The sequence below is a fragment of the Ptychodera flava genome, chromosome 15, assembly GCF_041260155.1.
Source record: "Ptychodera flava strain L36383 chromosome 15, AS_Pfla_20210202, whole genome shotgun sequence".
NCBI lineage: Eukaryota > Metazoa > Hemichordata > Enteropneusta > Ptychoderidae > Ptychodera > Ptychodera flava.
This window is the reverse complement of record NC_091942.1, coordinates 7,872,461-7,887,236: the sequence shown is the minus strand read 5'-3', so window position 1 is coordinate 7,887,236 and position 14,776 is coordinate 7,872,461. Positions and strand designations below refer to the sequence as shown.

The 14,776-nt window shown below is 35.7% G+C and overlaps 1 protein-coding gene across 1 annotated transcript in view; it reads left to right on the top strand.

Annotated features, from left to right (window-relative positions):
- Nucleotides 1-13,591, top strand: part of LOC139151079 (uncharacterized) — a 270,051-nt gene extending 256,460 nt beyond the window's left edge. Inside the window, exons 223-235 of the mRNA XM_070723612.1 lie at nucleotides 197-313; nucleotides 663-782; nucleotides 2,031-2,117; nucleotides 3,800-3,916; nucleotides 4,076-4,186; nucleotides 4,496-4,615; nucleotides 6,726-6,812; nucleotides 7,663-7,779; nucleotides 8,587-8,700; nucleotides 9,615-9,728; nucleotides 10,184-10,300; nucleotides 11,048-11,161; nucleotides 11,534-13,591. Of these exons, the coding sequence (XP_070579713.1) occupies nucleotides 197-313; nucleotides 663-782; nucleotides 2,031-2,117; nucleotides 3,800-3,916; nucleotides 4,076-4,186; nucleotides 4,496-4,615; nucleotides 6,726-6,812; nucleotides 7,663-7,779; nucleotides 8,587-8,700; nucleotides 9,615-9,728; nucleotides 10,184-10,300; nucleotides 11,048-11,161; nucleotides 11,534-11,682 (1,484 nt within the window). The 3' untranslated portion in view covers nucleotides 11,683-13,591. The remainder of the gene's footprint in view (nucleotides 1-196; nucleotides 314-662; nucleotides 783-2,030; nucleotides 2,118-3,799; nucleotides 3,917-4,075; nucleotides 4,187-4,495; nucleotides 4,616-6,725; nucleotides 6,813-7,662; nucleotides 7,780-8,586; nucleotides 8,701-9,614; nucleotides 9,729-10,183; nucleotides 10,301-11,047; nucleotides 11,162-11,533) is intronic.
- The last annotated feature ends 1,185 nt before the right edge of the window (nucleotides 13,592-14,776 follow it).

Sequence of the window (14,776 nt, the reverse complement as noted above, 5' to 3'; positions counted from 1 at the left end):
ATCCAATCAGAGCCAGTGTAATATTTCCTGCAGAATGTTGGACGATTTCTGAGAGTGTGGGATCGATTATTCCTACACTGTTGATCCCACACTCCCAGCGGCCAGGATTGTGAGAAATGTAATTCCTGCATCTTGCCATGGATTTACTGGCAATTTTCAATCTAATCTCTATATGCCAACTTTTTCATCTGTCCAGATGTGAATGAGTGTCTGTCAGCCCATTTTTGCATGAATGAGGGAACATGCCAGAATGCGGTTGGAGATGCGAGCTGTGTTTGCAAAGCAGGATACAAGGGAACAAATTGTCAACTTGGTAAGTCTCTTTGTAAAGCTTTGTATTGAGCAGTTCTTAGAATACAACCTTGTGTAATTTATGGCTTCTGAAAGCATCTTCATAGTGCCATTCCTTTGTGTTTTGTCAGATTTTTGTCCAGTGCTAGATTTTATGACATTTTACATCACATCAGTACTGGTGTACATGACATACACATTGTTTGAACAGATGTCCAGCCCCTATGGTTTTCCTAAGCTAATGTCAGTCAGAGTCATCTGTAGCTACATTTCTGTATGGCAGTGTGTATTTCCTGAGAGGAGAGAACAAACTATCTTTTGATAAATTCACCGATGAGCAATTCCACACACTTTCCCCTTTATCTCCCCAGATGTGGATGAATGTGAATCAGGACCAATGTGTCAGAACAATGGAGAATGCCAGAATGTCCATGGTGGCTACTACTGCATCTGTCCGGATGGGTTTGGCGGTGCTGACTGCTCAACTGCAAGTGAGTGTGGTCATGTACCCCACTTGTTCCTGATGATATAATGGGATCACCTCTTTCCAGAACTGAAACTCTGTCATCTATATTGTCTTTATAATCTCATCATCATCAGTTTCTGGAACAAAAGCATGTCATTTCACTGTACATACTGTTATTGAAGTATAGATCTCACTGTCTTTGCCTTGTCACAGAGTCATCTCAATAAAAGGCAGAGTCACAAAAGCACCAATGTCACAAGTGAACCGGTATTTTGTTGAAACCTTTGAAAGAAACTACACCTCTCACTATTGATGATTCTGTAACCCATGTACAATGCGTTTCAACTAGGTACTGCTACTCAGCATATGAGACGGACACATTTCACATTAAAAAAATACGATATTGTAGATCAAGTGTATCTCTCAGTCCAGACAGAGGGGCAGCTCAATGCTGGTTTACTGTAATTAATCAATAAGTCGGTGGCTTTGAAATGTGTCATGATACCCAAGCTAATCGTTGAAATGAGTCTGTCTCATACACGGAGTTGTGGTACCTAGGTGAAACGCACTGTAACTATATGTCATGATATAACATCAATTTTCTTGTCAGGAAAAGCATTACTTTACTATAACAGTACAGTTAGGATATACTCAGCATTATAATATTACTTATTGCTTGCTTGCTAAACAAAGGATTTACATAATATTTTGTAGCAATAATATATAGTGTTATATAAAAATAAAGTTTTCTCTGACATCAGATAAATATGATAATAATAATCATAAAAATAGCTTGGTATGTCTGAATGTGTAAAACTATAATGTCTGTAAGTTAGTCATTAAATGACAGGACTTGTTTTGTTAGGAAAAAAATGAGCTGATTTTGGTGTGACACTGTTTCAGTTGGGAGTTTAATTTTGTTGGGAAAGTTGTTTCTTTGAACTTCATACTTTGAACTTCATACAGAGATGATGCATGAAAAACTGTAGGTCCCATATAACAACAACAGCTTAACCCTTTGCACCCTGACCCCCAGGTGACCTATGACATCATGCCGAAATTGTTTTCAAAGCTTGGTTCAAAGGGTTAAACATTCAAATTACAAAATCATCTTTTGTAATAAAGGACATGTATGTAAAGTAAGTTAAAGATTTATATTGTATATTTTACTTTTGTGTGAGCACCGTACAACAACATTAAGCAATTTTGAGGCGAGAAAATTGTCATCTGTGCACCTTTTAAAGAAATCGGTGTATTGTCTCTCTGTCACCAGATTTAAGATCTTGTCAGAACGGTGCCTTGCTTATCAGCGATGTATGTGTGTGTACAGATTTATGGACAGGATCAGACTGCACTGAAGGTGAGATCTTGTTTTATTTTCTGTGGAAGTATGTGAATTTTTGTCAGTTTTTCCAACAAAAACGTGAAGGTCATTTTCAAGTAACCATCTAGCTGACTTCTACATGTTTATTGAAGACTTAAAAACTACAGATCTTACTGCTCAATGCAATATCTTTCTCGAATTACAGTTTGCATTTACCATATAAAAAGGCCTATCCTGTAATTGTAGAAAGCAACCAGATTAAGGTGGAGCTGCATGTTACCAACACAGTTTTTCAAAGCAATATTTCTCATCAAAGATGACAAGGAAACCCCCTTATATTATATATTTTCAAAAAGCAGAGACTCTAAAGTTCAGTATAGTGACAGTAGTTTACTCAAATGATGAACGGGGTGTATACTTGGGGTAAAAAACCTTACTTTTGATATAATTTAAGCCAAAAACTTGACGCTATTTTCTGAAATGTAATAATTCACTTGGAAGAAGAGTGTAGGTAAAAATAAACAACTGTTTTATTTTGCATTATCTATCCTCATTCTAAAATGGCAAGGGATTAAAGACTGACATTCAAAAAAGTGATTGAATTCACGATTATCAAAATTAATATGCCTCTTATTCAAAATGTAAAATCTTTATTTCCAAACAAAATAGTCGTTTTGTTATATAGCATTTAAAGAATATAATGTGAAAATTTGACCCAGCCAGAGTGGAGTTAAATTCTTTTTGGAAATTTTGAAATTGGGAGGAAAAAGAAGCAAGGAAATCGGGTTATTTGCATAAATTAACACTTCTTTGTCACGCAACTTTTGACTGCTTTAAAAGCTAGGAGTTGAATCTAGCCAATATTTTCATATTCGGTTAAGAAATTAATCAAAATTGAATGAACATTTCCCAAAAAGTGATTTTTGAGCAAAATATTTTGTGTTGGGTGCAGTGCCCCCTTAAGTGTATGCGCCTCAAAAGTTAAAGACGTTAACTTTTGCTCAAACTTTCCCCAATGAAACTTTCAACCATTCTCTAACCAAATCAACAATAAAAATTGGGGTCACAAAATTTTGAACTAGCTAATCAACTTTTCCAACATTTGCAACATTTGAAATTAAAAATGGCCGCCATTCCTGTGTTAACTCAATGGGGAAAAATAAAATTTTGGATTTTTCGAAAAACTAAGCTGGTGGAAAGTTTTCTTAGACAAAGAACTTTAAGATGAACCCCCACAAGTGGTATATAAGAAAAGAATCGTAAAAGTTTGAGAGTCCGAATATCTGTCCCCGAGGTGAGTTCTACCTTAAGGGTTTTGCTATTACAATTCTGAGCAGCAGGCCAGCCACTGCAGTGTGACATAGCAATCTGTGTCTGTTTACGTATCCATTCACATTTATACAAGATCTGCAAGAGGATATTTTCCAGCCAGGCTTTCATAATTACAGAACTGGCCAAGACATTTCATAGTGAATGTGTGCGCTAATATTCTTGCCATTATCGTGACCTTTGCAAATATTCTAGTGTATTTGTCACTTTTACACCTTGACCATGTAATTTGATCATGAAATCCAGTTCTCTGTTTTCATCATTTTGTTTTATTATGTGAAGAAGTTAAACACTTTGTATTCTGTTACATGTTTTGTCAAATCTTTTCACGTATCTCTCGTTTGTTTATGGTTTGTATATCGTCATTTTGTGTTTATTTTGCACAACAGATGTGGACGAGTGTCAGTCTGGCAACCCTTGTAAGAATGGAGGAACCTGCGTGAATCTGATTGGTGGCTACATGTGCAACTGTTTGCAGGGTTACACTGGAATTGACTGTTATTTGGGTGAGTGCGATATCCTTGTGTTAGCCTAAGCCACAATTAAAACCTATCAGTACATCAGGATGGAAATCTGTTGTTTTGTTTCCAGTAAACTTTCATCTGTGACTTGTCAATCAAACATCTTTCTCATTACTTTTACTTGTAATCTTTTTAACATGGCAGAGAACCAGTGTTTGAATTATCCATGCCAGAACGGAGGTACTTGCAGAGTTTCTGCAAGTGGGTACACATGTAACTGCATGGATGGATTTATGGGAATAAACTGTGAAACAGGTAAGAGAGAGAGAGAGAGAGAGAGAGAGAGAGAGAGAGAGAGAGAGAGAGATGTGTTAAGTGAGAGAGAGGTGTTAAGTGAGAAAGTGTCACCAGTGGTTGGATTTCATAATACATCGATCAACAACCTAATATAAACTATTATGAAATTGTAACTACCAGAGCCTGTCTTTGACATGAGTACAATAGTGCATAAAATGTGTGTCTGTAATGAAGCATTTTGAAGATGACAAGGAGACAGGAAGATCATATGCTTTGTTGTCATGATGTTATTATGATTGGTTTTCTCTCAAACCTCCCACCCTCCAGACATAAATGAGTGCACAACATTGACTCCATGCAGAAATGACGGTGTCTGTATGAACACAATCGGTGGATACTATTGCCTATGCCCAGATGGATTTGGTGGTGAAAACTGTGCAATATCTGGTAGGTGTATTGGAAAGTGCATTTCCCTCATTGTGTCCATCTCCAACAGAGATTAAGGGGTCGCTGCACCCAACACAGCGTATTTTGCTCAAAAATCAGTTTTTTGTAATTATTCATTTAATTTTAATTAATTCGTCAACCCAAGATTAAAATATTGGTTGGGTTCACCTTTTAGGTTGTCAAGCAGTCGTAAGTTGCGTGATACAAAAGTGCTAATTTATGTAAATGTATGCAAATAACCCAATTTTCTGGCTTCTTTTTTCTCTCAATTTCAAGATTTCCAAAGAATTTAACTCCACTCTGGCTGCGTCAGTTTTTCTGAAATTTTCACATTAAGTTCTTCAAATACTGTGTAAACAACCATTTTGTTTGGCATTAGAATTCTTAGGTTTTGAATAAGAGGCATTTTAATTTTGATACTCATGAGTTTAATCACTTTTTTGGAGTGTCAGGCTTTCAACCCAAGCCATTTTAAAATGACGATAGATAATGCAAAACAAAATAGTCTTTATTTTCTAGATATACTCTTCTTTCAAATGAAATATTATATTTCAGAAACTAGGGTCAAGTTTTTGACTTAAATTAATTTGTATTATTAATACCAAAATTGAGGTTTTTTACCCCAAATACACACCCACTTCATCCATCAAGTAAACTACAATACTAAACTTTAGAGTCTCTGCTTTTTGAAAATGTATAGTATGAGGGGGTTTCCTGTCATCTTTAATGAGAAATATTGCTTTGAAAAAATCTGTGTTGGCAACATGCAGCTCTACCTTAAATGTGAATCCTTTAACCCTTTCACCAAAGTGGTTTGAACCAAACCCATTTTTAGGTATTTGGATAAAGCTATTGGGATGGGTATCCGTCCGGCGTCCATCATCAGTCTGTATGTATTTATGTATGTATGTATGTTTGTGAGGCGTCCGTCCACTCAAATATCTGAGAACCGCAGTACTTACTGATTTGATATTTGTTGTGTAGATGAAAAAGTGATTTTGAGAAACTTTTTTTAATTTTTTGATATTGTTGAAAATATGCAAATTAGCGCCAAAAAAGGCGTTTTTGGTAAAAAATCTTCTTCTTCATAACCGCTGGTCAGACAGCTTTGTTATTTGGTATACAGGTCCCTAGGGATAACCCAACTTAGATTTGTTCAAATTGTGATGAAATATGCAAATCTGTATTTTTAAGGAATTTTTTTGTCATTTTTGGTCAAAACATTATTTCATCAAAACTGCTCGTCTGACAGCTTTGATATTTGGTATACAGGTTCCTACAGATGAACTTAATATGATATATTGAATATATGACGAAATCTGCAATTTTGTATTTTTGGTGCAATTTTTGCCATTTTCGGTCAAAATATGTGTTTCTCAAAAACTACTTGTCTGATGCCTTTGATATGTAGTATACAGGTTCCTAGGCTTTATCTTAATGTAATATATTGAAATGATGATGAAATCATCAATTTTGTATTTTTGCAGCTAATTTTGGTCAGGCCATCCTTTAATGAGCTATCAAAGATATCCACCTTCTTCATCAATACATGTGTCACAAAAAGTTATTCTTTACATAACACAGCAGAGCTCTGTCCACTGTTTGGTCGCTTGTTTTTCAAAACTGCTAGTCTAGACAGCTTTAATATTTGGTTTACAGGTCCCCAGGATGACCTTAGTGAGATAATTTCATACAATCAGGAAATGCTTAATTTTGTATCCATGTCTATTGTAGCTTCAGGGACTTTGGCCCTATTTTTTTTGTGGTAAAGTTGGACCTCCAGATTGGGTAAATGGGGGTAAAAGAGTTAAGGTACAGGGCCATGTATGCATGGTGGCATGAGCATCACATGTCCACAAGTCAATCTGTGTCAGCAGACTTAAATATCTATACTAATCATTTGTATATTGATCATCCACGGGTTTTATTTGCTAATAATATACTCTGTAAACAAAAGAGTTCATACTGTCTTCATGCCATTTGACTATTCGTATAGCCTAGTAATTTTTTGATTATTTTCAAATCAATGTGAACTTCCCATGCTTAAGTGACAAATCTCTATCAGGGACTTTTACCATAATAATAATGTTTTGAATCGTTTTTATAATAGGAAGCATAAGTTGTCAGAATGGTGGCTTCATTGACGGTAGCCGTTGCCAATGCACACCAAGCTGGACAGGAAGTGATTGTACACAAGGTGAGATGTTTGTCTTTGCCGTTTTATTCACAAGTCACTGAATAAAGCGGCGGTCCATTGCCGTCAGTTGAATACTTTGCAACAATTGTAATAATATGAACAGTCACTTACTATGATGTGGTTTAATGGTTAAAGGGACAAAGCCGGCCATTTTTCATGAATTTTGTTTGATATGAGACACTTTTTATATTGTTTGACATGTTGAAAGATAATGAATGAATGGATGACCATGCATATACTTGACCCCGGTTTTAGACGCGATGCATGAAACCAAGGTGAGAAAGAATAAATGGTCATTACCATTAATTCTTTATCGCAATGGTTTCATTTAATTTGTCTCAAACCGGGTCCACATATATGGCATGGTCATCCATTCATTTATTATCTTCAACATGTCAAACAATATAAATAGTATCTCGTATCAAACAAACTTCATGAACAGGCCGACTTTGTCCCTTTAATTATAATGGCAACAAAAATCTACTCCTTCCTTGGATATAAGCCAAAGGTATTGTCACTGTCATGGGTTGTCCTTTCTGCAGGATATGCTAACTTTGGTGAAATCTTTACTGAAAGTTAGAAGGCCTATTATCACATGCTAAGAAGGAAATGGGACAAGTGATGATGTCCTTGACATGTCATTACATTTCCTCATCAATAGTTCCACTTATGAAGATGCCTTGATGTTTGACCATGACTTGCTGAGTTTTGCTGTAGCATTAGCATCAGCCTATTGAGAACTGCTCGATTTTTATTAGCTCATATTTGGTATGTATACAAATACCAAAAAGAGCTTATATTTGATTAACATTTTAAAATGAAGTTGTTTCTCTTTTCTGTCTCTCTCCAGACATCGATGAGTGTGCTACTGTTGGACTTTGCATGAACGGCGGAACCTGCCGGAATCTAATGGGAGGCTACAGATGCCAGTGTACATCAAGGTACACAGGAACCCACTGTCAGACAGGTTGGTCCCTCTACACACGTTTTTAACATTGATTTCTGCGTCTCTGCCGACAGGAAAGAACAGCATCTAATCAGTGCCCATGTAAAGTGGACAGCAACAATTCTTGGAAATCGTATTCAGCTTCATTAGATAAGCAGTCACAGTGCCTGTTGATCTTTTTTGAGATATATAGATCAATGTCCAATGTGGACTTTCACTTTTCATATAATGACAACTAAAATACGCATACATAAATGGTATATACCATATTCAAACCTTGAACCAAGATGAGACCACTCATTTTTATTTTGAAAAAATCAGCAGTTTTGAAAGTTATCATGACAGACCAGTTTGACAGGCTTTAATATTGGCTAATGTGCAGCATGTCGGAAGCTGTTACCCAATTGGTTGGCTGAATCTTACTGTTATATACTATTGAATTATTCACAATAAACTCCCTAAATTCTGTGAATAGTGACAATCCATCTATCAGATACAACCCTCCGAGCCAGCTGCACATCAGCAGTTCGATTTTACTGTGTCACAGTTAATCATTTTCAGTATATGCTATAATAGTAGCAATGCAAGTCAGTTAAATTTGATTGAAACATCAAAAGAAATCTAGTAGGAATGCCCTAAAAAAATTCTGTCGTTGATTATTAAAAACAATTCACACGGAAGCCACGTGAAGAGCAGTTTTTTTGTGTGCAATGACTGTTCATTTCATTGACACTGAAAATGTATGAATCTATGTTTGATAAACTTTATAAAGACTCTTTTCAGTTTTTTATCAAGGAAGTCAAATGTTTTTCTTTTATTCTTTTTTAGAAATCAACCAATGTACTAATAACCCATGCCAAAACAATGGTGTGTGTCGAAATGTCATCGGCAATTTCATCTGCGAGTGTACTTCAGACTTTTCTGGAGACATGTGTGAAACAGGTAGGATGGCTGTTAAACGGGAATTTGTACGGCCGTGGGCACACAATAGGGCGATTACTGATGACTCAGCTATTTGCATAAATTGGGTGGGAGTTTTTCAATTCTCATAGCATCATTTTGACCGTAAGATAAATTTGAATAATGATGATGGGCACTTCCTAGGCACATGCAAAGAGGGGTCAAATGGTCGTACAGGGAACATATTTTGGAACGTGCGATCTCCGACAAAAAAACAGAACATTTTTTCTGTTTATATTCAACTCAAGTTCAGTCGCTACATATTCACAGACATCATCGTATGCAAGATTCAATGACAGTGAATGCCTGAAACATGGCAAAATTACTGGATTCCGGGACCAAACACTGCATGTGGTTTTTTAACATTTGCATAGATTTACGATAATCCGACTTTTATAAGGGAAGTTCCTGTTTAAACTCAGTCACTGTTGAAACTTGTATATCATTTTATGGGCTTGAGGGAGGTGAAACATACAAAGGACTGAATGGAGGGGCAACAGACTCAAGTCAAAAGATTGAACATGAACCAATTGAAAGTTTTCCATTACCAAGGGCCGTACAACAGTACGCATTGACCAATGGTTTTTCCTGACGAGTTAATTTGCATATTTATGAGTGGAGTGACATTTGGATTGTACTTCAGGTCGTCAAATACTTCTTTGACACTGAAATTGCATTTGGAATTTACTGCAACTAAAATTCAAACATTGGTCGACATTATAATTCTTTACATGTACATAGAACATGTAACTAATCTATGGGTAGATTTACTTCAAATAACGAAGAGACTTTGTTGAAAATTGAAGGAGCTAAAGAAATGTCTGACTGAAAATTCTGTGGCTGCAGTATCTTTATACTGACTGTTACATATGTGATACTTCTGATTTCATCATCAGCTCTCAACCCATGCAGAAATAACCCTTGTGAGAATGGAGGTACATGTAACCCAAATGGCATTTCATATCTCTGTACATGTATATCAGGATACACTGGATACAACTGTGAAGCAGGTATGTCAATGCACTTCACAACACAGCAGTCCCAGCTGACACAACAGTTTTGATTAATATACTACAAAAATGATTATTTTTTCTATCCAAAGAGAATTTTTCCCCATACATTTCCATTCACGGAATGTCATAGAACCTCAATGGTGGATTCCTTTGAACACCTTTTACTGGTTTCTTTCTTCTGAAAAGTTATGTTACCGACTGTAACAATTTTTTACACTTTCCAAGGCCTTTCAATATTTGAGTTAAACTAGGGTAGAGGCTTATACTCAGATGTACGGCATCTTCAAAAAGCTTGTAAAAGTAGTAGTGAAGGGGGTTTCTCAGACACGACCATGTACCATATATATATATATATATATATATATATATACTTTTTTTACGGTACAGCATATTAAATCCTTTGTAATTTGTTACAGTATGACTAATCTTGGCAAGTCTGATTCAACTTCCAGATATAGATGAGTGTACGACAACCAGGCCATGTGTGAACAGTGCAACATGTGAGAACACACAAGGTTCTTACAGATGTTTATGTATAGGTGGCTACACAGGACAGCTGTGTCAGACAAGTTAGTATCAATTTTCTTGAATGCTACTCTTTGAGAAAACAGCAAATCATACAAAGGAGGAATAGACTGAGGCTGGGCCAATAGACCATGTTCCGAACCGCGTGAGACATTCCGAGATATCGCGAGAATATGTGGTTCGCAGTGGACGTGTTCTCGCAACACAGGACAAACTGCGTAAAACAGGACAAGTCGCTAATTACGTTAAACACTGCATAAAATATATGAAGTTGCAATCTTTGCTCAGTTCTGCACTTTTTCTAGTTCCATACAAAGTTTGACTTGTATTACTAAGCTGAAAACCTGTTTCTACGGGCATGTATTAAAGTCTCGCGAGGTCTCGCAATCAGCGGAACATCGTCTATTGCTATCGCTTTCAATGTAATGATATGTACACCTCAGGTACAAGCACTGCTATTTTATGGTGTAATCATATGTACCACGGTGTCAGCCCTAATTTTGTGCCTCATGTTGACTTTTAATCCATAAATGTTGCCTTTAATATAGAATTTTGACCCTTGTTTCATACTCATGCACAACTTTTAATTGTCATTTTGTTGAAAGTATAGAGTTTTGAGGAAAGACATTGAAACTGGAACCAATAATTTGTATTATTCTGTATTAAATGAATTACCAGGTCCACTAGTTCGCATGATGATATGCTGTGATCGTTCTTAATATGAAGGCATTTAAAACTTTCTTCTGTGAGATTTTCAATGCCTGAATGTGCTTTATAAAATTTTTCAACAGACATTAACGAGTGTGCCAGTAACCCATGTCAGAATGGTGGAACATGCATAGATTACATCAATCGCTACACGTGTGTGTGCAAGAGTGGATTTTCTGGTGTCAACTGCCAAACTGGTAAGTCTGTTGGAGAAATACCAAAATTGAAAATGTCTTTAGATGTTCAGTATTTGCTGTGAAACACTTTCATCTCAATGTAGGTTACATGATTCCTTGATAGGCAGTCTTCTTGGATGCCATCCTAGGAAAAATGTCATTAAATTTTAAATTTTAAGAATAATCATAGTAATAATGATGCCATGAGAATGAGACGTAAATATAAATATCCACAATGAAAACAGTTGTATCCAGAGATGCCACTTGAAAAAACATACCCCATTTATTTGTATATTGATTTTATTGAAAACGTTGGGCAGCTCCTCCAAAGTTCAGTGACGAAAATGTTACATGTAGGTCCATAATTGAATATTTCCTCTCGTTAATATCCAGGTTCCACCGATATTGGCACTGGAGGTGGCATCACCAGCAATTTGGGTCTGGATCCATGGTGGATTGGCATTATTGTGGCACTAGCTGTGCTCATCATAGTATTCATTATCATCCTACTCTGTACGAGGAGAAGAAAGAAAAAGGAATGAAGCAATACTTCATTACGAAAATGAGTATTTTGTGGGAAAGAAGAACTAAAAACTTTTTTAATGAAGAAAACACTGAGTACATTTCATTACCGTTTTTTGTCTACGATTAAGGAACACAATGAAACAGTTCACCTGTATTATTGATAAGTGTTTAATTTAAATTTTTTTTTGAAAAGTTGAGAGATTTAATAATCCATTAAAAAAATTGCAAATGTGAGCAGTGTTATTTAGGATTTAATTAAGTGAAACCAATGCAGCTAATATTCCGAGTACTGAGTTTTTAGATAATCTGTCGTTATATCCAGACAATCACATTTTTGAGCATTGTCCTTAGTACTATAAAAAATCCTGGATATAGAAAAATCATATTATATTCAGTATATCTGTAGAAGTTAACCCAGGCAGTCTACTGATGAAGCGATGGTGGTGTTTTTTCACACACTTTTGACCCAGGCAACTGTTTCTCAAAATGACAGACTGATGATCAGCTTTCTACAATTCAACTTGATCACTTGGCAACAGCAGCTTGTCTCACTCAGTGCAACTGAACGTATTCGCCTGTCAACAGAATGCTGCGAAGCCTCTCTCTCCCTTGAATTCTGAAGCTGATTTGTCAAGCCGACTCAAACACGTGATCAGAGAGACTTGTAGATGGCAGCACCAATGAGGTCCTCCCCGCTGGGCAGCTTTGTCGTCGTTTAAAGATAATCAACATTTGTTACCTCAGCATACACATGAAGAGTCAGAAAACGATACTCTAGAAATAAATTTTACTGTCTTTTGGCTTCCACAGTAAAGACAAGTCCAGCAAATAGGACTCCAATACTGGGTTGACTTCTATCATTGCCTTCCCATGAAAGCCAGTAATACAAAGCATACTGCTCATGTTTGTGTCACATTAATTTTAAACCCAAAAGGTAAATAAAAATTATCTTTAATTGTACTCATAAATTAGAAGAGATCAAAAACTTGTGAATCTTCCATTATACTAGAATAATTACTTTTTCTTCCATAGTAGCCATGATACATGATTTTGTTTGTCAGCAAAAGTGTTTAGAATTTCAATATATGTCATTTAGCTGCATATCAAACTTGTAAACTTTATTGCCATACTTAATGTATCTGTGTATAGAGATTTCCCCACTCAGATTGCTGCAGTTGTTATTTCTTTATTTATACTTTTAATTATAATTTGTGAAGCTTGACATAGTACGATATGTATGAAAGAATTTCTGGCGTCATTTACAGCTCCTATATATATTATATATATAAATTGTATGTATGTAAAGTTTGGCGATAAATGAAAAATTTCACCGTCATGTTTGTCTTTTTTTTTTGGTAATGTCATGAGAAAGAATGTACCAGAGTGCAATTTTGGTGTATCTTTGACAATCACATCCGTGCACGGTAAAAGAAAGATTTTGTTTCTTGACAAAAAATTTACTTTAGGGAATCACCATTTGTGAAATGAAATATAACAACCTATCTTCCCTGATTATCAGTACTCAATTGATCTATGCAGAATGTTCAGTAGGGTGGTTTCTGATGGTAACACCTGTAAATTACAGTCTGTTTATTTCCAGTGTTTGACGTTGTAAAAGCTAGAAATCGATTCTTTTTACATATATGTACTTCCTCAAGACATCTATGCACATAGAAAATGTATTTTACAATTTAAATGATATTTTTCAAAACAAACTCAGCCTGTGATATATTCCACATTTTTTTGGTTTGTTATTTAAGTAACTTCTGTATTTCCACTGCAAAGTAATGTCACTGTATAATTGATGTTTACTTGGTAGAAGCTGTGATCATCAAAACATGAATTGAAGAAAATCAGAAACAAAAAAAACCCTTTTGTATAAAATTGACTTTTTATAATAAAGTATTATGATTTTATAAAATTTAATCGCAGTACATACATTTATTAGTGTATTACTTGGTCTTATTAATATTGTGAAACATGACAAGGTAGAAAAACTGACAGTGAATGACAACATAATATCAGTGAAAGGAAGTTCGCACCTCGAAAGTGAAAGTCTTTCACTTTTGCTCAAACTTTCCTAAAGGAATCTTTCAACCGTTCTCTTTTAAAATCAAGAATAAAAAATAGGCGATCACTGTGCAAATTTTGGTACCAGAGAAACAAATTACGCAAAATTTACCGATGTTTGAAATACAAAATGGCCACCATCTCTGTGTTAACTCTATGGGGAAAGATGAAATTTTGGATTGTTGAAAAAAACAAAGCCAGTGAAAGTTTTCTTACACCAAGAGCTTTAAAATAAACTTCCACAAGTAGTAGATCAGAAAAGAATTGTAGAAATTTGAGAGTCTGAATGTCTGTCCTCGAGGCGCATTCTACCTTAACCTCATCCAAGCAAGGTTTATTTTAAATGACATCTCACACTGCTCATTCGACATGAAATATTTTCTGTATACTGTATTTGATGACATCCTACACAAAGCTAGTGTTTTTATGTTGTTGAGATTGCACGTTGGTTAATTATATTCAAACTCCCAAATTTAAAATACTGTGGCTGGTCTGCTACTAGCTTGGACTCCTGTTGAGGCTGTAGGGTATTGTCACAGTCTTAAAGTGGAAAATGGTATTTTCTCCCATTGAGTTGACACCGGGTACAGCAGCCATTTTTAATTACTGCCAGTACTGGTATCAGTGTATGTTTGGTCATTTGTTTCAGTTGTCCAAAACACCACATGATTGCCTCTGATTTTTCATTCATCCACGGGACTCAGATTGGCTTCCGTCTGTGCGACACCATCCATCCTCACAGATATCTCAGACATGCTAAGCGTCTGGCAAACACTGAATACAGAAGACTATCCAACCACATTGACAATTAAATCTTCCAATTTCTACAACGATAAATGACTTTGACCATCAACTTCTCCATTCCTATTATTGCAATTATACATTATAGTCTAAGCAATCCACATGCCAGGTTAATTACTTCTGTCCCTACACCAAATATTTTCATAACGTATTGGTATATATCTACATTCTTTTCTTCGCATATTGTCAAGTGTTAACCCCAATATTTAATAGTGCCTTCAAGTCCACTTCAGGTGACCA